The sequence below is a fragment of the Tenrec ecaudatus genome, chromosome 1 (genome assembly GCF_050624435.1).
Source record: "Tenrec ecaudatus isolate mTenEca1 chromosome 1, mTenEca1.hap1, whole genome shotgun sequence".
NCBI classification, from domain to species: Eukaryota; Metazoa; Chordata; class Mammalia; order Afrosoricida; family Tenrecidae; genus Tenrec; species Tenrec ecaudatus.
This window is the reverse complement of record NC_134530.1, coordinates 245,168,164-245,194,509: the sequence shown is the minus strand read 5'-3', so window position 1 is coordinate 245,194,509 and position 26,346 is coordinate 245,168,164. Positions and strand designations below refer to the sequence as shown.

The following is a 26,346-nucleotide window of genomic DNA, read 5'->3' as shown; positions in this document are numbered from 1 at the left end:
ATCATTGGGTCAATATTAAAAACTCACACAATTATGTGATTTAATATTTTCTCTGGAGTCGCTGGCTGAATTTACACCTTCTTCAAACTTGATACAGTAAAGAGTGTAAGTAATAGCTCTGGGCCTTTGGATTAAGCACAAATATGGTTTTCTGTTCTGTAGTTCTGTTTCTTGTCCAGGTGAACTATTTTGATCACTTGAGCTTACCAGTAAAACCTTTTAAATAAAAATTTAAATTCTAGGGAAATTACAGGTAGTCCCTTACTTCTGATGGGTGTACTGGAGCACAAACACATTCATTCTTTCAGTCTAGGGAGCTGGGAGCCAGCTCTCAGGGAAGGCTTGCTATCTGCTCTAGAGGCAGGTCCTTGTCTCTTGGGCTTCTGCTTCTGGGTGATCTTCCGGTGGCTTGCCACTTCGCTTGCCCCAAGCCTACTTTCTCACTCGCTTGTTAAATCTCAGATCTAAAAAGATTCTCATTCCACACTTACTCTGCCTCATTACCATAACAAAAACCAATGATTCCTAAACTTAATAATAATCCCAGGTTTAACAGGGATTTATAACATGTTTTATTGGGATATAATCCAATTGCTAACAGTAGCTGTGTACTGAGATAAAATACATATTTATGCTGACATGTAATATTCCTAACCCTCCAAGACAAAGGTTAGATTTTTGATAATAAATGAAAGTTTGAAAAAAAAGTAGGTTTATTTTTATACATATGGAAAAGGTCAAGAAATGCAGCAATCAATAAAGCACTATTATTCTGGGAAGTAAGTATGCCTAAAAATGTATTTCAAACCCTTTATAAACTAAACTCACTACCAGAGTCAATTCTAACTCACAGTGACCCTACAGGACAGGGTAGAACTGCCCCTGTGGATTTCTGAGACTGTAACTCATTATAAGTAGAAAACCTCATCTTTCTCTCAAATACCTTTTTAGACTACTGAAAATGCAACCTCAAGTTGGCAAAATACACTTTCTTGAGTATTATTATGAAGTGATAAGCTCTCTAGTTTAGCTTATCACACGACCATAGATAATGCTGTGTACCAAGTGAAGGCCAAGCAAAATCCTATTTAGAGATTAAGTGGTGATGGGCATGAACAAGTATACGCAGAAAGTGAACAGGACAAGAAGTGTTGAATAGTAAATGAACTCATGTAGCATAAAACAAGGAACATACACGTAACGGTCACTTTAAAACATTCCTTATGAATGACTGCATCGCATCTAACGTTGCCTGCTCAGTAAATGTAAAAACAGCTACCAAGAACAAACAGAACTGCCAGTGACATTCTAAGTTACTTTTATTTTCATAAGTAAGTCTTTATACAAGCACGTCCAGCAGATGTAGTGTCAGCCGTCACCTGGCTTAAATTAAGTATTAAATGTAGGTAATAGAGAACACTGATAGTTACATCTCCATGTAGCCTTCAGGCAGCTTCTTTACATTTTTTAAGTCTTCAAAAATTCTGATACGGTGTCAGAGAGAATCTATATACAGGATATTTTGGTCTCATGGTGCCACTTCTGCAAAGGAAAGTGTATTATTATCTGCACTGTCAATGCTATCAGCCAAGGATTTAAAATACTGCCAATGTTTACTGCATTCTACAGAAACACAACACGTGTTTCCATTTCTTCTATGCTAACGATTCGCAAGCGTGCCAACGTGCAAACTTAGCATCGAGGTTGGTAAGCACTAGTAACAAGATAAACAAGTTTCCAGGCAGTTACATACTGGTTGGTATCACCTACTGTTTATAAGTGGCATACAGCAGACAGATATACAGCTTTGTAATAAGGGTCACATAAAAATAATTTTTTTTCATAGAGAAAGTCAAGGCCAATTAGCTACTTATCGCTATTATTTCATTTATTCTACAAACTGCAGCTTCAGATATCACACACTATGCTCCTAGGAGTATTGAGCATTTCCATACAAAACCAAAAATCCCTACTGACTCTATGTTGCCTTTTTAAAGGAGTGTGGTGAACTCTGACACAGCTCAAGGAAATGTTTAATAATCGATTCATAATCTATAGTGTGAGACGCATGTTCCTGTCTGAATACTGTACACAGATTTTCATTAGATAGCAGGACTTATTTCTCATAGGCTTGTTATTTGGAGTCAATGGTTTATCTATTAAGTGCTCAGTACATTGGCTGGCACACGTTAAGCTCTGATGGATATACACTATTAATATTTCATTACATGAGCAAAATTGTCACTTATAATACGAAATTTGGCTACAAAAGCAGCTATGACCCACAGACGTGCCTGTTGGGGTGTGAGGCAGCCCCTCCTTCTCAGGTGTGTATATGCAGTGACCTCACTGGTTTAAACATTACAATCTACTTTACGATCACGTTATTACGTTTGTTCCCTGAAGCTTTTCCTATGGCCGTTAGCCCACAGCAATATGATTCTGACACGATAGCTCTTATTACATGGAAATAAGGTAATGAAGGCATTTTGTAACAGCTTAGCTAAGCAGCAAAGCTAACAGTGTTACTCAGGACAAACCTACCTCAATGTTTTTTCTTTACATCATGCAATACATCACAATCCAAAAAACATTTTTGTTCTATCTTCTCTCATATAGAAACAGTAAGAGCTATTACAAAGTTCTATCCTCTAAGTAAAAAACCCACTAGAAAAGGTACTTGTAAAAACCATTGTAGGTTTATTGAGACTAAAATGATGCACAGGGCCAACAGAAGGGAATTAAGTTCTTAAATGGTCTTAATACATTTGTATTAACACTGATTTTGGATTAAAGCGTGTTCTAATATATCCAAGGGATTTAGTATGTATGATCCTAAGTTTGTGACACCCCCAACCCCACCACAATGATATATGATTCAGAACAGCTTCTTAAATTTGCCACAATGAGCATAGTTTCAATTGCTGCCATTGTGTCTACTGTATAGGGCAGGGTACAACTGCCCACACGGACTTCTGAGACTGCAAATCTTTACAGTTAAGAGTAGAAGAAAGCCTCATCCTTTTCCCAAGGAGTGGCTGGTCGTTTCAAACTGCTGACCTTGTAGTGTGCTTAGCAGCCCAATGTGTAACCTATTATGCCACCAAGGAAAACATACTCTTTTAAAAAAAACTGATTCCTGTCATTTTTCTGGTGTCAAATAAGGGAAACTTTTTTTAAAGGTAGAAAAATATATCTGAAATCACGATTCTGATCTTTAATATATTAACTTGAAACTGCTCAGACTTCCAAAAAAAGATCCAACCTCCCTGAATATACCCTTTAGAGGCACAGTAAATTCTTTCCAGTGTGGTCCTGATTGAAAAGGAGTCTGGAAACTAAGTAGGAAATATCTCCACTGTATTAAAGATAAAGAACAGAGAAACTGAAGGCATATTCCCTCTGAATGTGAGGAGTCAGCCTACAGCCTTCAGAGAAATTTCAAAGAAATATGAACGAAAAGTTCCACTGTTAAGCTTATCTACTAGTAGAGAGATTCAAAGTGCACACTGTATCAGCAAATTTTAGGAAACAGAGCACCCAGTGTCCTTCTGAGGTTTGATATCTGGTTCTTTCACAGGTTTTACTTCTTCTTCTGGTTTAGGCTTGGTCTAAGGAGAAAGAAAACACAGGGTAAGTATAAGCTACAAGATGGAAGATAAACACCAGATCTTTACACTGCAGATATTTTAGCAATATTGTACTGGCAGAGCGGTTACGAGTTGTGCTGTGATCAGCATCGCCGGCAGTTTGAAACCACCAGCAGCTCCCTAGGAGAGAGGTGAGGCACTTTCTACCTCTCTAAACAGTTAGTTTCAGCAACCCACATAGGGATCACTGTAAGTTGGCACCAACTCGAAGGCCGTGAATGGGTGGGGTTTTGGGTACTAGACTCCATAGGAACCCCGAGGGCATATTGGTTATGTATTGGTCTGCTAACTGCAAACTCAGCAGTTCAAAATCACTAAACACTCTGTTAATAGTTACAGACTTAAAAATGCACAGGAGCTGTGCTACCCTGTTGTACAGGATCGCTGAGTCAGTATCAACTCGATGGCAGTGAGTTTTGGAATATTTAACTACACAACAGTGAGATTAACAAAGCTGCTCTAAAATCTACACATCAATGCAATTTAAGACAAAATCATAAAGTAACATTCCAGTGAAGCCTGAAGTTTGGAAATAACTTACATAATTGTAAAAGGCTATTCCTTAAGTGTGTTATTTTCGGCTTGAACGGGATAAAATATAGTTATTTTACCAGATAATAGTCTTTGTTTGGGAAGGGTATTATATTAAAACAATCTCATCTCAAGGAAGAAGCTGTGCTGCAAAATAGTGAGCTCATTCTCATTTCTTGTCACAGATTTTAAGTTTTGGGGTAATTAGCCCTTAAAATTTCCATTTAATCTACCATTGCTTTAGATGATATAAGTGTTTGATTTAGATGATATATCACTTGAATACACAAGAATAAAAGCAGTCAGACTTTACCCCTGAGCATTTCATGGAATATTGAAATTGGGTCACACCTTCAAAATCTCTGCAAAGTTACAAACAGTATTGTCACAGCAATATACACATGGAGGAGTCATTCCTCTTAGGCCTGTTCTTTGGAACTCTTTTTGAAGACGTGAACGGAGAAGGTATGCTGAAAACACTATCGGCCAATTACATAGAAAATGGTAACTCTAAGCAAGTTCTATGACAGTATACTAGGTCCTATAGTTAACTAATTTAACATTAAAACAAACATTTAAGTCTACCAAAACAAAGGAAAATGTCAAACGGTCAATTGGCATCCTCTGCTGAAATTTTTGTGAATGGAAGAAAAATACTCAAATCTCATACACTGTCCTCCTTGGGTCTCTTGGTGAGGTCAAACGCAGCCAATGTTTCTGGGGTCCATTGAGCGCTCGTAGGAGGAAAGTCGAAAGGTACAGGCTCTACAAGGCCATAATTTGCTTTGAGTTCCAGTTGTGGGGCTTCGGTTGGAATTTTTTGGAAGTAACTGAAAAAGGAAATTTAAGTAATCATTTCATCCATCTATTCGACAACTATTTGAGCGCTTATATTCAAGGACCTGAATGAGACAATTAAAAATAAGACATACCATTTCCCTGCTTCATGTATCTTACAGATAAGTGAGACAGTCATAAGATGGACATGGAAATGCAGGTGAATTAGATGTACTTAACATCCAGAGAAAGAATGGCAAGGAAACAAAGTTGTTTTTTTTTTTTTTTTTTTTAAAAGGCCCATTCAAAACAATGACTTTTGAGGGGATCTGCTGGGTCAGTTACAGTTAAGGCAGAGGTCAGCTCAGAAGGGTATGCCGATGGTTGACTGAGATTCCAAAGGGTCATCTTTAATTTCTTCAAGGGCATAGGATGATAATGGGGATTAGGAAGGAATTAAAATTTTTTTTTCAATTATGACAATGCACACGCTCATTCTTAGAGGCTGTCCTAACAACATTTTATTAGGAAATTTTACTACATCCACCCTCCAGTCCTCTTCTTGCCCCATTCAGACTTCTTTTAATTCCCCAACTCAGAACACATTTAACATTGAGTTAAAAAAGAGGCCATTTAGCAGAGAAGCAACAGGTCCACATGGAAGAAACACACAAGCCTGCACAATCATGAGGTGTAGACAGAATCAGGTTACAGGCACCTGAAGAACAAAAACAAAACAAAACAATGCAAAATAAAAACAAAACAAAAAACATTGTTGAGAATAAGGAGGGTCAGAGCAGAGACCCAAAACCCATCTGGAGACAATAGGACATCCCCCTCACAAAAGGGTTACTAGGAAGGGATGAGTCAGCCAAGACGCAGGGTAGCACCAAACACAAAATGTTCCTCTGGTTCTTTGAGGTTTCCTCACCCCCCCACTATCATGACCCCAGTCCTGCCTTTCAGTTCTAGTTAGACCGGAGCATGAACACTGGAGCAGATAACAGCTCATGACACGTGGACTCCAGGTCAGAAAAATCCATCAAGAACAGAAATAGGAGTAGCAATACCAGGAGGGGAGGGGACAGGGGGGATCGATCTCAATTATTGATGCATAGGACCCCTCTGGGGGATAAACAAGAGAAACTGTGGGGGAAGGGAGACAGCGGTTGGTGTAAGATATGAAACTAATAATTTATAATCTATCAAGGTGGGGAGGGAGGGAAAAAAGAGGAGCTGGTACCATTTTCTTCAAATAGAAGAAATTGATGATGGTAACAAATGTACAAATATGCTTGATACAACTGATGTATGAGTCGTTATAAGAACCTCCAATAAAATGATTTAAAAAATAAAATGCAAAATAAATAAATGGCAATAAAAGAACACTTAAACAACAAGATAATTTGAGTCCCTTGAGGAAACCTACACTGTTGTTTGGATAGAGTAAATAAAAAAAGCACAGGATTATATGGGGAAGGGTTAGAGAAATAAAAACACCATCTTCAGAAGTGTATGCACCTACATGGAGAACCAACATTTTGATATTTTTCTTTAATAAAAGCTTATCATGTTTTCATAGTAATACTTTTTACTTACCCTTGTATTTTAATAATTCCCAATGAAAATTTTAAAACTGCTTAAAGAAACCATCTTAGAATTAGGTCCTAGATAAACTTAAGATATGCATTTTTTAAAATTGTGGTTTGGGTGAAAGTCTACAGATAGATAGATAGATAGATAGATAGATAGATAGATTTCCCCCTAACACTAGTAACCACACTTCTCTTCCTTCTTGGTTCCTCATTTCATTTATCCTTCTTTCCTGCTCCTTTTTGCCGCCTGAGCTTTTTCTCTGGACAAATGCTCTGAGTCTCATACAGTTGATGACTTTGAGAAGCTCAATCCTTGGAAGTGTAGTGTTCCTTTGGTAGGCCTGTGTAACTATAGAAGGTGAACCCAGGGTGGGTTCACTCCCGTTTGAAGGGTGTTTTTGAGAGCCACAGTCTTGCGGATTCCACCAGACTTTATCAGACCAGTAAGTCTGGTCCTGTAGAAGAGTCTGAATTTTGTTCTGTATTTTCCCCACATTCTGTGGAGAACCTTGTCCTGCAGAGTGCCTGGCAGTGTGCATCATCATCTGGGTCACAGCTAGTGGTGTACTGGTCCTGCTCGAATTTATTTTCTTCTTTCTTCTGGACAGGGAGAGAACACTAGTCTCATTTTGTATGGCCACCTGGTGCTTTTAACACTCCGTTGCTTACTCATCACAGTAGGACGTAAACACCTGTGTCTGAGCTATGCTATGCCTACTGACTTAGCCATCCCCGAGACGGTGGCCTCAAGCCAGAAATCCAGCGACTCATTCCCTCAAGTTGGTTAGGGTTAAATAGTTTTCATGTTGCCTCTGTACACATGGATATATTGACAGAACATATAAACATACAGGTAGATACACCCCTACCAACCTAAATGAGGGGACTTCAAAAAGGCTGCTGGAGAAGTAGAATTACAAGGTAATGCAATTTCCCCACAAACTTCCCGAAGCCCCCTCAGACTGCAGTGCATGCAGCCCTGTTCACCTTGCACTATCTATTTAGCTCACAGGCCTGCCTACATAGCCATTTGTAGATTATTGTTTATTATTATGGAAATTGCAGGGTTGGTTCCAAAAAAGAAAACCAAACTTGCTGTCAATCAAGTCAATGCCAACTCTTGGTAACCCTTTAGGACAGAGGAAAACTGCCCCTGTAGGTAGAAAGCCTCGTCATGCTCCTGCAGAGCAGCTGGTGGCTTCAACTGCTCAGCAATCCAACCTGTAACCACTGTGTCGGTCTCCGAGTGCCCACAGGGCTGAGTATGTAATCGTGTTTACTTTGTTGTCTGTCACTCTTCTGTTCCTCGGAGTTCCTTCTTTTGGTTTCGTGACATTGTCCTGATCATCCCCCTACGGTACCCAGCCTTTTTCTTCATCCATATTAACATGTGTCCATTATCCAGTGAAGGAGCCCTGGTGGCACAGTGGTATGTGTTGGACTGCAAACCACATGAGCAGCAGTTTGAAACCACCAGGCACTCCATGGGAGAACACGAGGCTTTCTACTTCCATAACCGACAGTCTGGGAAACTCCCAGGGGCAGTTCTGCCTTGTCCTTTGGGGTGTCTAAGAGTCGGCATCAGTTTGATCGATGGCAGTGAGTTTTGAGAATTATCCAGTTAGTAATGTTTCCTCCTGCCCCTCCTTGGGAGTCCTCTTGTGTGTAACTATTTCCTTGACTTTATATAATTAGGAGAGAAAATTAATGCTCTGTTTAAATGCAATTTAACATAAAGTTTTAATAGAGAGAAAACACGGTGTAAGTAAGATATACAAAAGCTGTACTCACATGAATCCATTTTCCCTTTGGCACTTTTCCAGGGTATTCTTCACAAGATTGCCAAGTTTCCTAAAGAACAGGTGTCCAGAGGGCTTGACTGTTGGTCCAGGGCCTTTGGTTTCACCATACTCTTTGCATAAAGTTTCGGCCTTTGCATAGACTACAGGACACAGAATACTAAGTTGAGTGGGTTTATTTACTGATATTAAACAGCTTTAAGTAAGAAATGGTTTGCCTCTTTGAAGACAAAAAACCCAGATCCCTTATTCCTCAACGGAAACAACTGGACTGAGTGGCTGGAAAAAAAAAAAAGGAAAACCCAAAATGGACTTGTAATCTTTAGTGACAAACAAGTTCATTTCAAACCAATAAACAAACAAAACAAGTTAAAAAATTGTACCGCTCTTCACTTCGTAGTGTATTTCAGTAGCTCCTACGTTCCCAGAGATTTCTCTCATTACCTCACCAATTCCCATTTTCTTTCATCAAGTCGGCCCAAATCTCATTTAACCTCCCATCCCCTTCATGATAAGGCATTTGTTTCCCAAAGGGAGTTAATTTTTTAGCAGAAATACTTACATTTTTCTGCTTCTTGGAGGGACCTGATTGCTTCACCACACTTATCACTAGCCAACAAAGTCTGACCATGGTAACAGTACGCCTGGTAAAAGAAGCACATTTTTACTCAATCTTTTCCTAAATGTTTTTCTCCACTCTCATTGTTTTAAATACACATCAGATGAATAAGTGCTTTGTCTATTGTTTAAAAGTACAAATGCAATCTTTTATATTTCCTGAGCAAGCTTTCTCCAATCTCTGCTCATTGGGACTATATAAAAGGTGAAATCACATCAAGCCTTGAGTCAAACTAATCTCCTAACCACAGTCAGAGAGCAAAGAGTATTTACTGAAATCCTGTTTTCAAAACAGAATACTAGGGGGTGGGGACTGGGTAGGGCAGGGAGGGTAGTGTGCTGAGACAGAGAGAGAGCTACAGGCAAGGTTCTACAGTAAAGAACTGAAAAGGTTTCCAAGAGACGTGTAGCTAGCTGCTGGTAATAAGGCATCGACTGGATTGCATCTTAGATGGCCACCTGTTAGCTTTTCGGACTCCTACTGCTTACTTGAGCCATGTTAGGCCAAATGACTCAAGTGTCCCAGAGACAAAGTCCAGTGATTCATTCCGTCAGTGTTTGGTTATGGCTAAAAGGCTTCATAACTGTGCCGTTTGCCCTACTATATAGATGCTTTATTTACAATACGTACAACAATCCCAAACACACAAATCCTTAGCCTTGGTGGCATAGTGGGTTAAAAGTTGAGCGAGTAACTACAAAGGCAGAAAAGTCTGCAATCATAGCTGCTCCTCAGGACAAAGCAACTTTCTAATCCCAAGAGTTAATCTTGCAAACCACTAGGGGTAGCTCTCCTCTGTCCTATAGGGTAATTGTGCATTGAAATCAAGTTTATGGCCATGAGTCAGTGATTGATGCCCGTGGTTATAATCTCCCTCATGAATGGATTGTCTTGTTATATTAACGAGGCAGGGATAACACACTTTGTGTCCCTTCATGTTATCTGAAAGGGATGGACTCAAAAACAAAGCGTGTAAAAATTTTTTTTAAAATGAAAGGAAAATTTGGCAACCAATGTGTTCTAGAATGTTCACTAAGGATGTGACTACACAATCTTCTGTTTAAGAGATTAAGCTTGTGACTGATCAATGCAATCAGCTACCAGCTAAAGATGCATCAGCTTAAGACTGAAGGCAATAGAGAAAGAATAAAAGGGAATAATAAGAATACTGCGTCTCGAAATTCTTTATGCAGAAATCAGTATAATGCTGTCCTCTAGAAAAAGCATACAATCATCACTAAAGGTCACAACTGCTCACAGGAACAAAGGAAGCATAGCATTCTCGGTGTCCAAGGGTCGGGTCACAGCTTTCCAGGGTTCAAAGTGTTGGATTGTTGTCAACTCTGTTCTAGTGTGTGGGGCTCTTGTCAAGTGAGATAGTTTATTGTGCCAGCCTGGCCGATAAACACACGTGGGATTCATTGAAGAGCGGAGAGATGAGTGGCTGTGAGCCTCGCCTTTCTTGTCTCTTGCTCTTTTATCATTGGACCAGTGTGCGGCTGCCTTGCTTGTTCTGTGACTCAATTTAAAGGGTACACTACCTGTGGGACGCCTAGCCTGTGGACTGTGTCGCTGTAAGTTGAGGTCCCTCTAAGACCACACGATTGGAATTTACATCTCTGGAGCTGGGGGACTGACAGTTGGTGACCTGCCTTGCTGTTTGCTGCCTGTGCTGGGATAGCCTAGCTCTCTCTCTCTACAGAACTACCTGGCGGCTCTCAAGACTTTAAGGACTGCTAGTGTCTCACTACTCTCTCACGGGAGTGAGTCGCACTGAGTCATTTGTACTGCTTTATAACTTAACTGTTCATTTCTTGTATTATATATCTATCTGTATATAATTCAACAGTTCATTTCTTGTGTTATATATATAAATTATCAGCAATCTGGTTTTATCTCTCTAGAGAACCCTGTCTAATACATCAAGGTAAGTCAGGGGATGGAGTAACTGCCCAAGCCCAAAGGGGTGGGCATGGCACAAAAATTAGGAAAATCAGGCTGCCTAAAGCCAGGGGTGGAGTTATATGTATATAACGGAAGCCTACCCAGAGCCTAGAAGCTAGGGCTGCTGCTCAGATGGTTCTATTGAATAGAGAACTGTTTTCAAGCCTTGAGAACTAATAGAAATAGTTCTTCTGGATTTTGGACTTGACTGGTGCCCGTTATCCCTTCTTTTCCTCCCATTTGTAATGGGAAAGTCTATTTTGTGCCTGTTCTATCATTGTACTTTGGCAACATATAGATAGTACTCTAGATTTCACAGAGTGAAGTACAATTGTGCCCGGGGTAGATTACTGGTAAAGTTTTAACTTCTTTGATTCAGATGATGAGATTTTTCACTTGGGAATCAATTTAAAACTTAAGGGATTATGGGCTAAGGAGTGAAATGTTATTGACTGAATTATGTACCCCTAAAGTATATAACCTCTATGCCAGTAGCTACAGTGTCATTTGTAAACAGATGATCCTTGTTATATTAATGATGCAGGATTAATATAAAGCATATCTTGCGCCAATATCTTTTGAGACAGAGGAGAGACTGAACAAGTGGGCACAGTAGGGCTGAAGTAAGATAAGATGCCAAGCTACATGGAGATCACCACAGAAGCAGGAAGCAGAGGCTGAAGAGGCACGAGCCTTCTGCTTGAGTTGGTGCTCTGACTGCAGACTTCTAGCCTCCTGAACTGTGAAAACATAATTGTTTGTCAAACCACCCACTGGTGGTAGTTCCGTTAGAGCACTACTCTATAGCTCACAGACATGAGCACTACGTGTCTATCACAGGTTCTCCAACTTACTTGGCCTACTGTTCTTTCAGAAATATTCCTCAGTGATCCCCTGGCAATTAATTTTTTTTGTACTATAGCCCATAATCCAGGTTAAAGTATAGGTATCTGTTTTTGCAGCCCCATGATTGTCCCACCACTATTCCCCAGCAGACAGTTATTACTCACTCTGGGAAACACTGGTCTGCATCAAGGTAGGAGTTACACATACGGTTGTATAGTATGCTTGGAAACGGATCACAAAACTTAAGAGCTAAAATTATCTACTCAGATCTGAAAAATGCTTTTTACTACCTCATATGATATTCTAATTGAGAAAACACTAGAGTGTGTATGTTGAGTATAAGACCAAGTTCACTGCCATCAAGTCAATTCTGACTCACATCAACCCTATAGGACAGGATAGAACTGCCCCTCCTGTGGGTTTCTGAGACCCTAAGTTTTCTGGGAGTAGAAAGCATCTCTTTCTCCCACGGAGCACCTGGTCGTTTCAAACAGCCCACCTTGTGGATTGCAGCCCAATGCATCACCACTGTACCACCAGACTAATTGGTAACTTCTAAAAACTGGAATTCCAAAGTTATTTGATAAGTCTTTCCAAACCCAGGCGATATGCAATGACATGCCTTGTGATAAAACCGAGTAGCTACCTTTGTAAATGTATAGAAGAAATCTCTATGAAATGAGAGGACTCATATAAAGCATGCCAACATTTCCAAGTTAAATAGCAATTCCATTGCTGTAATCCAACTTTACAATTCTACAACAGCCTCTCTTTGCATCCAGTTTAGTTCACCATGGAGGTATTGTCGGTGACTATTTACTGCCAAGTGTCCAGTATGAATAAAATGCTAATGAAGAGCCTAGCGAGGGGAGAGGTGAGACCCAGCACTCCAGGGGCTGGAAAAGCAGTCGTTAACAAGGCTGTCAGAATGACAAATACTTACGTAGGCCGTGTAGAAGCATGTTTTTAAGTGAAGATATTTTCTCCATTTTGCACAGTATGCAGGATCCAAACTGGATAAAGTATGATCTAAAGTTACATTTTAAAAAGCAAAATATAATTTCACCCCAATTCACTAGATTCTTTAGTTCAAGCAGAACGCGATTTAAACCCAAACTCAAGTAGTTATAGAATCCAAACAAAGAAAAACCCCATTTTAATTAAAGAAAGTAGTTTTCTCATAATTGTGCTTTAAGCTACGTGTTAAGATTGTTTGAATGGCATAGCACTCTGATTCGTGGGTTAAAGTAGCTTATGCTTCAGATCACGACAAAATATATGCCTACAAACTTGAAAGGAAATATGAGTTCATTACTATTTTAAAACATTTTTAACAATTCAGCAATGTAAAAAGTAGCCCATCCACCTAAGAAACTCCTAATTCTCATTCACTCCCTCTATCACTGACTCTTGTCTAGAACAAGTGATTCTCCCTCCTACCCAGCATTTTGCCAAACATCTCTCAAATCTAACTCCTCTTCTCTACTTCCTACTTCATATCTTTGTTAAAGATTTGATAATTTCTTCCTCAAACTATAACAATTTCCTCCTAAGCAGGGCCACTCCTTCACCTAGCTCATCTACTGAAAACAGATCAAATTCCTTATACACTTTTCCAACCTCTTCCCACCCATCCCAAGTTTCAGCTAAGTGCAGCCACCTGAATGTGTTAAGATCCCAAAATGTGTTAAGTCCTTTCTTATCTTGTGCACATGGCAGGATGTTCCAATAGACTCCAAAGCTTCCTAGTAAACTTATACTTTCTATTTCAAAATACGGCTGAAATGCCATCGTCCTCCAGTTTTCTAGGTCATTTCACTGCTCTAACATCATCTCACTCGATACTATAATAATGTGGTTACATGTTTGCTTCCTCCTCTAGCCTCTCAATTTGCTCTTTTTATCTGTGTATACCCAGCAACTACCACAGTAACCATTCGATAAATGGAAACGTCCCTGTTTCCTACAGACGTGAATTAAAAGACAAATGGAGTAATCAGAAGAACTGAGTTCTAGTTCTAGCGTCTCCTGCTTGCGATAAATTCATGGGTTAGTCACGGTAATTCTTGGTTTCAGTTTCTGGCCTAAATAAAACTACACAGTCTAGTAAACAACATCGTTAGATCACGAAAACTCCAAACTCACTGCTGTGGAGTCGACCTGACTCACAGTATCCTTATTCATTACAGAAACCAGAAAATTTCAAAGAAAAAGCTTCTACAATTATTAGCCATAACTGGCTAAAAAGAATAGCAATATTTTTTCCACTTGAACAGTTTTAAAGCAAACCAATTCTGAAAAGTTTGATTTTTTTAAAAAACAAGATTCATAAAATAAAGCATACATTCTAATTTTGAAAATGAACAATCTGAGAATCGTTTTGTTTTGCTTATTTAGACTATAGCTGAAAAAAATCTTAAGACTATAAATTCTAATAACAGAATTATAAGCTTACCAGCTTTTTGATAGAAATTGGCTGTTTCATATGCCAGCGCAGCAACTAGTCCCGGGGCATGTTTTAGCTCAATTGCTCGAGCTATTGTGACTGTAACCAAAACATAATAAAGTGAACCTAGAGATATGGCCATTTGCATTCACCTTACATTCAATCAAATAGGAAAATAAAGCCTGTCTTAAAATTGGCATTTAAAACAACAGTTTTCACATGAAAAATAAGAACAACAGGAAACAAGTTGGTGAATCTGATGCCATTTCTTTAAATAAAGCTAGGAAATTACTACTAACAAAAAGAGTATGATGAAATCAGTATTTAAAAATTTAAATTCCCTGAGGCACTGGAGTCTGAACAAAAGAAAAACACATGCCTACAATGTTTCTGTAATGAATTCCTATAACCTGCCACCGGAGAACAATACAAAGTAGTGACACTTTGAATACATTTCTTAGTACAGATCTTTGAGTCTAAGAACATGAATTTAACAAACACAGATTAACACTAATCCATCTACTCCTATCACACCTCCATTATCAACCCTGTTTGAATTAAGAAAATCCTATCCAAGGAGTACACTAACCCAAGTGAAGAAAGCAGACGTAAAAGCATGAGCAAGAAAGAGGGTAAAAGAAGAGTAAAGAATTCATTTTATGTGTCAGGAAAGTCATGAAATCCAAGCCTTTGTAAAAAGACCCACCATGTGGTAAGAAAGAAGGCAGGTGCTAAAAGCAAACGTATTCCTTATAATAAATCTGTCAAAAATCTTGAACTCAACTCCAGCTAATTCTGATTTTTCTTTCTTAAAGAATCAAATGCCAATTTAGACTTTCGTCAAGGCATCTTTGAACAGTTAGGAATACCTTCTTGAGCTTCAGCCTGACACTGGACAGTGTAAGTATCTATGAGCCGTGCTTCAAGATCCCTTCCTTTTTCTGCAGGTGTAATAAGTTTTGGGATATGATTTTCCTAAGAGAGAAAGAAAAAAAGTTAAGAAATTCTAATTTTATTTTTAACCTGTTCAGAGGTAAAGGAAATGCACATTTTAAGATGTTCGATTTGGGAATTTACTATTAATTCAGACAAAACAAGAACTTGATAACAAGAAACAATAGGTTTACGAGGATTAAAAATTTCAAGATTATACAGCCCAGCTTCTATAAGAACAAACTTTTTAGAAGCAAAATTTTCGTTTTAAAAGATTGCTTGGGTATGCAAGACATAGTTCTACCTTAGGAAATGCTTCACTGAAACAGCAACCAAAGAAAGCTCCCTTTGCAGTCACTTGAACTACTCACTCACATTAACAAGTGAAAATACCAAAAGGAACAAATGACAGTGCATCATTAACTTAGACTCACAGCATCTTCTACAAGAGAGCCCAACATGGGCCTCCAGAAGACCATCAGGAGATAGTGGTGCAATCTGGAGTAGAAAATACATTATTCTTTCTCCTAATTCCCATCTCATCTCCAGACGGTTTAACATAGCTGGTGTGTATTGTCTGCCCTTCTAGTCTTTTCTCTAAGAGGAATCAGTCAGAAGTTCAGTTTTGCAGAATCATGACTGCTTTGGCAACTGTTGCAGAGAACAATGGGAACCAGTAAGATCCACTTTCCTGTTCTGGACTGGCCTATCCTTTCAGAAAAAATACAAAAATCAGTTGTGCATTATAACCTGTGTTTTCTAATTTTAAAATTTAATAGCAATTTTAAGATTAAAATCAAGACACTCAATATTCTGTTATTAACTCAATAATCAATAAGGTAATAAAAAGAACATATACTACTATGATTCACCTTATGAAACAATTCTGTGTGGCCCCTCAAAGAATACAAACTATTCGAATAATTAAATCAATAGGCATATGTATATATATTTTACCTTTAAGTGTTTAAAAATCCCAGCTGCAATTTTTAGGCTTCGATGAACTTCTTTTGCTTCATCTTCTGTTATGCTTAAAGGTAGTAATTACAATAAATAGAGGATGAATTGTTTTGAGTATTAAAACCAACAACTAGTACACTATCATAAAATTACCCTATTTTTGCAAATAATGCACACACACACAATACGTGTAACACACCTAAGAAAATTTCAAGTGACAAATGGCACGCTAATGAGTATACTACATGCAGAACACTATGGTAGTCATTTATGTTTCTAACCTCTGATTTTCTTCCTTTAGAAAAAAACCACATGGAATCCAGGAACAGAAATGGGAATAGCAATATCAGAAGGGTAGGGGGAAGAGGGGAAAGGGAACCTCCCCCAGGGGGGGAGGTACAACATGGGGGAGGAGGGATAGTAGTCGGTGTGAGTTAGGAAAATAATAATTTATAATCTATCAAGGGGTCACAAGGGTGGGAGGGGGGAGGGAGGAAAAGTAAAAAGAGGTGCTGATGAATTGTGATGAGTTGTAAGAGCCCCCAATAATATTATCTCTCAATAAAAAAAGAAAAATCTAATTTTATATGAAACACATTTACATGAAAAAATATTCAAAGATACCATGCCACAAATGAATAGATGACCTTCCTAGAGGTAAACTCTGAATATCTCTTCATTATTTTCCTTCTAAATATGTATGCATGCAAACTACATCATGATTGTAATGTACGCACACACTTATAAAACATACACACTCACCACTCTGCTTTTGCTTTATTTGCTTAACACACTGCAGGGGTCAGTTTACAACGGCACACAAAATTCAATTTCATTTGTCTAAGGCTGCATGTTATTTCCATATCTGGATGCACCACTGCTAATTTGCCTCTTTCTTATTCCTAAAATCCATTGCTTCCATTATAAAAAACTGTATCTCATTTTTAAATTCTTGGATTCTTTAAGATATTTTCCCAAAATTAACTTGAAGCTTTCTGTGTTTCTTTTCCCAGTGAATTGCCTTGCTCTTTGCGCCTTTTCAATTGGCGTGCTGGTCCTTCTGCGTCCATAAAACTTGTAAAAGTTTTTTGTAATTTGAAATGTGGGTTGCAATTTTTTGACTAGTGATATATTTAATTGGTTCATTTATGGTGTCTTGGTTGGGGGGCCTTCACCGTGACAACAGTATTAAAGCAATGTTTTCTGCTTGCACACTAGGCTCTGCAATTCTGACACGTAAAACAGTAAATTATGAGGCAACTTTCCACTTGTCCAAAGTAGTGCCTTTTTATCAATAACATAGACTGTATAATAATGCAACTATATTTTTGAAAAAATAACACATATGCCCATAACCCTCCACTTGGAACTTACTTTTCTTTTCCAGCCAGTCTTGAAGCATATTTGGTGTACCACAGCGCTACATTAAATCCCATGGAAATTAATTCAAACACAGCATCCTGCTGGGCACTAAAATTACAAATATGATTAATTAAGTGATGCCAATAAGTGAGACATTGCTACAAGACACCTATCATGCTTGCAACTCAAATTGTAAACAACTACATACTAACAGATAGCATCTGAAGCACTTTGGGATTTATGTACAGAAAAGATAGCCTAGTGACTAATATAGGCAAGAGATGAGAGACAACAAACATACACAGAGATGTATTTAACAATAAATTGCTATATGCAGCAGTCTAGTATGTGCTTCTGGAAGAAAAAATGTGGCTTTCTACTCCCATAAACATTTACAGTCTTGGAAACCCACAGGGGGCAGCTGTACCTTGTCTTATAGGGTTGCTAAGAGTCAGAACTGACTGAATGGCATTGAGTTTGGTTTGGGACTTGAATACATGCTTCATAGTAATAAGCCTGATAATTCAAACCAAACCAGCTGCTATCAAGTCAATTTCATCTCCTAATGACCTTACAGGACAGAGGAGAATTGTCCCCAAACTGCAGAAAGATCTTGGAATGGCAAGGCAAGAAGCTTTGAAAAAAAAAAAAAAGGTTTGAAAATAAATAAGCTTATACCTTTATTTTTTTCTCCAAATTCTATTAAGTATGACACAAAACCGTTGACAAGAAATGCAAATAAGATATTAATACCAATTTACTACCTTTCTTATAAGAACCTGAAAATCCTGTCATTGTCTTATTTCCAATGATAAAGGAAGCAAAAATCATGCCCCTGGTTTACATATTTAATACTAATATGCAGAAAACTATCCAAAGAGAAAAAAGAAACTAACGTTGCCCTTTCTCAAAAGGAATCTATTTCTCTTATCTTTTCAACTGAGGTTTCCCTTGGTTTTATTTTGTTAAAAGGCTTAATTTTCCCCCCTTTTGTTATGTTTTTCTCTATATGAAATCTAGGACAAGTAAATTGTCTTTTTTTTTTAAGGACGAGTAAATCTATCGAGAGTAACTGGATTAAGAGTTTCTTGGGGTTATGGCCGGGGTAGGGTTGGCAGTGGTGGTGGTGGATGAGGAGTTTGCATTTTTGTATTTATACAAAGGTAATTCTAAAGCAACAAGACAGACATCTGATCATTTAACAAAGTCAATGGTATAACAATATAACTGAACAGGACACACACCTAATTCACATACGTCAGTGGTTCTCAACCTTCCTAATCTGCGACCCTTTAATACAGTTGCTCATGGTGTGGCGACCCCCCAACTATAAAATTATTTGCGATGCTACTTCATAACTATAATTTTGCTACTGTTCTGAATCGGGCAACCGCTGTGAAAGGGTCGTTTGACCCCCCAAAGGGGTTGAGACCCACAAGTTGAGAACAGCTGATATAAGTGATAACCTAGTTCTGGTGGGAAGTTTTTAAAAAGGGCAAAACCAGATATGAGGAAATTTGAAAGAGAACAAATACTGTTGTTGTGTCCGCAAAGTACAGGATTGGGGCAGAATTGGAGTGCAGGGGAGAGAAGAATAGACAGAGACTGGCCAAGGAGTCTGAGCTATCCATCAGATAAATAAGAACGGGGCTGAGGGGGCGGGGGTGGTGGCCGCCACACCAAAGCTCTGCTCTGCACTACCAAGTAAGTAAAGACTGAAAGTCAGGTTTGTGCTTCAAATTCCCAAATCATTCCATGTGAGCTTATAGAATTCTAGTATTAAACATCAAGGCCATCCAACTACACAGTTCTACTCACTGTTTGAAAGCATGAGCTTAAAAATCTATTTGGTCCAGTACAACCAAGGTATATTTTACTTAATAGAACGGGTTAGGAGCGTAGATCAAATGTTTTAAGCTAATTTCCTCCTACAAGAAAAGGAATTTTTCTTTGTCAAATACAGTGGCTAAATAGTTACAAAAACTGGCTCGAGGGCCAGCCTGGCTTACCTTGGGACTTGTCCTTGTAATGTATCAGTCCACTTGAAATTTTGAATGTATCGTAACTTGCTTTCCTGGGTAGATTCATCCAGAGAATTTATGAAACCTACAGAACCAGAAAGATACAAGACATTTTAGTTTTACACAGAAGAACACAAGTTCTATTCAGAAAAATTTTTAGATAACTTTGCCAGGTGTCTGAATAAAAAACTCCTAGTCCCTGCTCACCCCTCCATACCTCTTGCCTTCTCCAACTATAGCACAATAGGAGATATGTGCACATTAAAAATTTTAAACTTCACTGGAACATTTGCAACTCAAGGCCTACAGTCTGAAAGGCTGAGCAATTCATTCAAAAAGTCTAAAAATTTCATATGAACATGCAATTATTTTTTAAAAACCTCAAGTTAATATAAATTACCTTGCAAAAGTGAAAAGTATGAATCTACTGCACTCTTCATCATTTCCGGATTACAGCTCAAGTCAGTTAGCAGTTCAAGCAACCGCGTCCTGGATGACCTCAGCTCGCTTCAATGAGAAAGTCAGGAAAGGTAAATAAGCTGTACTGGTGGGAATCAATACACAAACACTTAAGGGTTTCAATGGAAGAAGAGCTTCAAAACATCAGCCCCGCCCACACCCCTCTCGAAGGTTATTACGTAGTCTACAGACTCCAATGCATTTATGCCGAACTTTACAGATATGTGAAATTTCTAAAAACAATTGCTTAAAAAGTTATACTAAAATAAATCCAGTCTGATTAAAGGCTAAACCTTGGTCATAATTACCTAATGAATGTACCTGAGTTATGAATAAAGCATTTGCGATTGGGAGGAAATTAAGAATGCGTCAGCTAAACAGAACATTTCATTAAATACAGTACTTTTAAAAACAGAAATCTAACATGCTAGTGTACAATTTCAACATTCCGTTCAAATGTCAAAATTTGTTTTGCCAAGGTGTGATTTTAAAAATAAAATTGCATTCTATAACTTCATACATACTAAGAATATGTAAATTCATGCAATTAGCAGTTGGTGTAAACGTCTCCTAGTCTCCATTTCCCTTGATTCTACTGTAATGCTGCTGAGCCATCTTTGTCCCTCCTGAAGTTTCCTCCCTTGGCCCAATTAAACTCTACACCGGCTAGGTTCTCTTTTACCTTTACAACTTCCGTGTGTGCATTAACCTGTTTCCTTCTTATTCTCACCTCCTGAAATGTTCAATTTTGGGCTTTCTGGATTTCACTTCTGAGACCTTATATATCCATGCAATGCCAAACTACATCCATTCTAGATCTACTGCTATAGCTGACTCATCCTGCTCCCGTCCTACATCTAAGGCCAGACAGAAATTACCAGTGACATGCACAAGCAGGACATGGACAATGACACACTTGAAATGTGTGTCCCTTGGTTATCTAGGTTGCTGTCACAGTGACAGCAAAGTGGAGGACTCTGACACAGGCACTTAGGAGGCTAAATGCCCACATTTACGGTGCCCGGCTCTAGCACAGGAACTGTGGGCTCAAAAGACATGCTCAACTCCTGGCTCTTCCTCGTGGCACTTTAGTGTCTCCCTTTCTACTCCCTTTTCTCTCCTTTAATGTCTTGTAAGAGAGAAGGTGAGGGACTCCAGGGTTGCAGTGGTTACAAGTTGGACTTTGATCTGCAAGGTTGGCAGTTTGAAACCACCAGCAACTCTGTGTAAGAGATAGGTGGCTTTCTATAGTCCTGGAAACTCACCGTCTTTTCTCCCGTCCTATAGGGTCCCTATGAGTTGGCATCAATTTGATGGCAGTGAGTGAGTGAGTGAGTGGTGAAAAAAGGCGAGGCAGGCCTGACCCCAAAGACCTCATCCTTACACAGGAGCAGGACTATGACCTAAATAAGGGTGACAACTTAAATAAAGGTGATGATCCAATAATACCCCATTAACATAACACATATAATCCACTTTTGCCTCACTGACCACAAGCAGAGCACATAAAAATATAGAGGCTAACCACAATACTAAGAACCACGGCCTACTCTAGTTTTGGCATGTTCTTGGTAGCAGACACAATCCAATCCAGGACAGTGTGTGACTAAAGATTATATTTAAATTGTAAATACCAAGAGACGGTGTACTCAGAATTTAATGTGTCCCCAGGGCAAAGCAAGTACTCAGAAACTACTTGTTGAGGGAAGAATAAACACTTGATTTAGGAGAACTGTAATATAGTGGTGACATTTATAAGAGAGCTGACTTAATCATGAATGGAGGCTTATTCCAAGAAAGTACACATCAACAATGACATACAGCTGACTAAAAAATGGGATGGGCTACCTTATGAATGTGCCATTGTTTTGTTAAGTATTTAATTGAAACTGGGAGGAGCGATTCCTGAACCAGACAGAAACTGGACTATTCCAGACTCAAATAATCAACTAGTTGATTCCAGTCAGGTGATCCACCAGCACTTACCCCCTTTTGTGTAGTTACTTCATCTCAAAATTATCAGTTTGTAAAAATGTACTTAGAAAGCTCTAATGACTACTGTTCACTTTGTAGTGAAGTCATGAGTTCTGAAGAAGGGACTGGGTTCAATAATACAGATAGCAGAGCTAGACTGGGACCAGACTCGAGTCAAGGCTTGTTTCTGTACGGCCATTGGCCTGTTTTTGTACAGCCCTCTTACACTTTTAAAGGATTATTAAACCAAGAAGACAATGTAATATACACCACTCATGGCCTGCAGAGTCTAAAATAGTCACTATCTTGCTCAGTGCAAAACCAGTCTGCTGATCTTTGGATAATTACTAAGCCAGTTTCTCTAACCTTTGCACCAATCATTTCTTTAAAACAAAGGGAGCAACTTTGTGCTTTCCCTTTACTGGTTTCCACCAATGTTTCCCAAATTTCCAGGTTGAATACTTTTCAATCTCCCAGGACAGGGCAGTCAAACAGGCTGGCTGATTCAGTCTTGGAAATAATTTTTTTGTTGTTGTTCCAGCCAAACAGATCTAGTTACTCAACTGTCTTTAAAACGAAGGGTGCTGAACAGATATTATTTTCTACTTTCCCCTCTTACAATCAACATCTGGACACTATAAAGGGCCAGATAGCAAAACCTTTAGTCTTTGCAGGAATTAAGGTCTCTACTGGGGCAAATCAAACTCTGCTACTGAAATGGAAAACAATCAGAGGCAATCATAGCAAATATGCGAACCAATGGGGGTGTTTGTTTCCATAAAGAGCAAGGGCCAAGCTATGGGTCATAGCTTGCCAACTCATGATCTAAGCCAGGGGTCCTCAAACTTTTTAAACAAGGGCCCAGTTCACTGTCCCTAACTGTTGGAGGGCTGGACTACAGTTTTTAAAAAAAACAACTATGAACAAATTCCTATGCACACTGCACATATCTTATTTTGAAGTAAAAAAAATGGGGCAAATACACCCGGCGGGCTGGACAAATGTCCTCAGTGGGCCGCATGTGGCCCATGGGCCGTAGTTTGAGGACCCCTGATCTAAGTCTTATAATTTATTTAAACCCCAGCTCTAGGTCTTTCTTCCTATACGGACACTTAAAAGGTTATTTTAGATTGTAGGAACCTCTCCCCGCTCGGAACTTAATGAATTTCCTATCTGGGTAAATAGCATTAGTCATTAACTATGACATGGCATATCTCTTGTACTGTTGTCATATACTGCTTAACTATTTTATCTTGATTGCTTTAGTTTCTTTGTTGCCAAGCTTACTAATCCCAGAATTAAGGACTGTGGCTTACAGGTTACTGATGCCACATGACATGTCCCTTCATAAGTAGTAATACGGAGTCTAGAGCAGGAACAATGTACTATCTTGCATTTATATACTTCCCATTGGATCTTAAAAAAGCATCTTATAGTATGAGTGATCCAATCACTACATGACTAAAACTTACTTGCAAATTTTTGAAGCAGCGGGGCTAGTAACTACACCATAGTAGTTAAAAGACACCGGAGCTGTAGCTTTCAGTGGGTTCCTATGAAACCAATGGGTCATTTTCCCCAAATGTTTTCTATAGACAAAAAAAGAGAAAAGCCACAAAAGTTAAGCATAGAACATTTAATGAACCGTATAAAAAATGTAGAATTACCTTTAAAATAAAATAAATTGATATAGGATATGTGTACATACAAATGAATATGTCTATATTTAGCTATACCTAATTAAAATACATCATTGCCACAAGTACTGTGTAAACCTGAGTATAAGCCGAGTTTTTCAGCACTTTTTTAATGCAGTTTTTGTGATAAAATTAGGTGCCTCGGCTGATATTCAGGTCGGCTTATACTTGAGTATTCGTAGTAAGTCTTGTTTTATTTAAGGTAATCTGAATAAAATTAAGCTGAAGAAGCCCTAGTGACATAGTGGGCTATGTACTGAGCAGTTCCCCATTAAGCTCAGTGGTTCAACGCCCCCAGGTGCTCCCTGGAGAAAGTGGAAGCTGTCTGCTCGCACAGGGGCTGATTTACTCCAGCCTAGCGGGTAGTTATGAGTCAGAAGTGAATTGCCGTTAGAGGAGGCGTCCTGGTGGCACAGTACTGATGCGCTTGGCTGCCAACTAAAAGGTCAGTGGTTGGAAGCCCCAAGGTGCTCTGTGGGAGAAAGATATGGCAGTCAGCTTCCATAAAGAGTACAACCTTGGAAACTCTATGTGGCAGTTCTACTCTGACACACTTGAGTCACCATTAGTTAGAATTAACTTAAAGGCCTAAAAAACCTAGCATTTGAAAAATTTCCCATAGTAACTGTGATGCTAAATATACTAGAACCATAAATTTTAAACTTTAAAGCAGATAAAAATCATTTGAGATGCCCCATTAAAGCGGAGGTTCTAATTTTAAAAGAGTCTGAGGTGGGGCTGCTATTGCACATTTCTAACAAGCTCCCCGAGGCTGCTCATGCTCCTCTCATCCAGACTCCAGTGCTGAGTGGCAAGCACTGCACTTTGGCTGGACAGTAAGAGCACAATATCAGATGAATGCCATTTCCTTCCAAAATGGGTTCAAGTGATAATCTTCTTTTTAGATGGTGAAGACTACTTAGCTAGAAATGGCCTTAAATTATTTTTGTTTCTGCATTATATTGTTGATGTCAGTTCACAGGTCATAACTTTTGTTCTATAATAATGCAGCCCCATAAAATAGCTAAAAGGACCAATACTTTCATAATAAAAAGTAACCAAAAAATTTAAAAAGCTATACTTCAATAGCTCCTATCTCAAAATTAAAAAGTCTAAAAACAACTACTAGGTGGAAACCCCAACTTAAAGGGAAATTTTAATTATTTAATTCCCTATCTTTTTGGTTTAACAAAAGGTTGTCAGTTGCCTAAAAGACCCTGGGACAGTAGTGTAGGTAATACAGGAAGGGCAAGCTAAACATCAAAGCAAGTAATAAAGACGAAATCTGATAGTTTACTTAACTTGAAGGAATTATACAAAGTTGTCATTTGACTACTTGTCTTCTGATTAAAATAAATGTATGTTTCATTCACTGCACAAAATATTATTTATAAACACAGTTTTGTCACACCATATATTCATAAAACAGGCTCGGTGTTTCAATAAAGAATTGATTCAAACCCTAAACAAGCCCTTTAAAACAAACAAACCAAGCCCTTTAAAAAAAATCACCGAACATTGTCTATGTATACCTCCACTGTAACATAAATAAACCAATATGCCAATCAAAAGCACAGAACTCATGCGCTTGATTTGATGAAAGCAAAATTTCTATAAATACTGCATATCCACTACCTGGCCCCAAATGTCTAAAACTTTCCTGCTGAATGAAAATGCCTACGGTTTTACTGCAGTAAGGGAAGCAGGACTGAGTCCTGCCGTCTCTGACCTGGCCTCTTCCTGTTTTCAAGAACTCGGAGGGTGAGGTGGAAGCAAGACACACCCAACAGCAGGTACCAGCGTGGCATTCGAATCGCGGCGGCCACCTAACCTCTCCCACCTGGGGCTCGGATTCGACTAGGCGTCCTTATTGCACACCTCGGTTGCTGCCCGAGGAAGCTACCTGAGAGCCCACTTCCTGTTTACCATCCAGCCTCTTCCGGTGTGTGCTCAGGTTGGGTGGGAGGCAGCCGACGGCAAAGCTGCGCAGGCGTCCTCTCTAAAAAGCCCCTCTTCCTAAACAGACCTATTGGTCGAAAGCCGATCCCATCAACCCGAGAACGCCGGGTAGCCGGGCCGAACGAACCCTACGTGACTAACAAAATCTTTTAAGCACCAGTGGCGATGCAGGGGCTAGGGAATTGGCACATGTGGCGGTTCAAAGCCCCCGATCCATGGGCCGTGTGGGCCTTCCGATGTCCGTTTCAAGGCTGTGAAGGGGGCTTTGGGGCTCGGGTCCAGCAGGTCTACAGAGATGGGTGTCAAAGGGGCCACTGCGCGGGCCTCCTGGGAAAGTACGCGCGGCGAACGGGGTCCGGGAACCGCCCGCCTCAGGACGTACTCACCGCGCTTCTCAGGCCGGGCAGCAGTCCTTCTCAGGGGAGCAAGGCAGGGTCCGCGCCCGCGGGAGAGAAACCAGGCGAGTCGGAGAACGGGCGCTCCCGAGCGACAGCGACGGGAAACCGGGGTGGACGGCCCGAGTCACGTGAGCCGGGCCGCCATGACGCGCGCCCAGGAGGGGCGGAGGCTGCCGGGTTCTCTCAGCCCCGTCAGGACCCTCCGTTCTCCGGCCCTGCTCGGACTGGCCCCTCGTAGTTTTCCCGCGGACGCCGCGGTCTGTCGGCAGGGCGGAATCCAAGCGCTGGGCGCACCTCCCTGGACGCCGAAGCCGCCGACGGGTGATGGCGGCCGCTGCGCGCGGCGGGGCGGCCTCTAGCTCGCCCGGGGGGCGTG

General features: G+C 39.7%; 1 protein-coding gene across 1 annotated transcript; it reads right to left on the bottom strand.

Moving 5' to 3' along the window:
* Positions 1-1,301: 1,301 nt before the first annotated feature.
* BROX (BRO1 domain and CAAX motif containing) lies at positions 1,302-26,329 on the bottom strand. The gene is made up of 13 exons (XM_075530498.1): positions 25,959-26,329; positions 23,389-23,505; positions 19,884-19,990; positions 19,472-19,568; positions 17,475-17,570; positions 16,098-16,170; positions 15,077-15,182; positions 14,217-14,306; positions 12,705-12,790; positions 8,915-8,996; positions 8,345-8,495; positions 4,852-5,011; positions 1,302-3,611 (listed from the first exon to the last, which is right to left on the bottom strand). The coding sequence occupies exons 2-13, from the start codon at positions 23,487-23,489 to the stop codon at positions 3,525-3,527; spliced, it is 1,236 nt and encodes a 411-aa protein (XP_075386613.1). The 5' UTR covers positions 23,490-23,505; positions 25,959-26,329; the 3' UTR covers positions 1,302-3,524.
* Between the last annotated feature and the right edge of the window lie 17 nt (positions 26,330-26,346).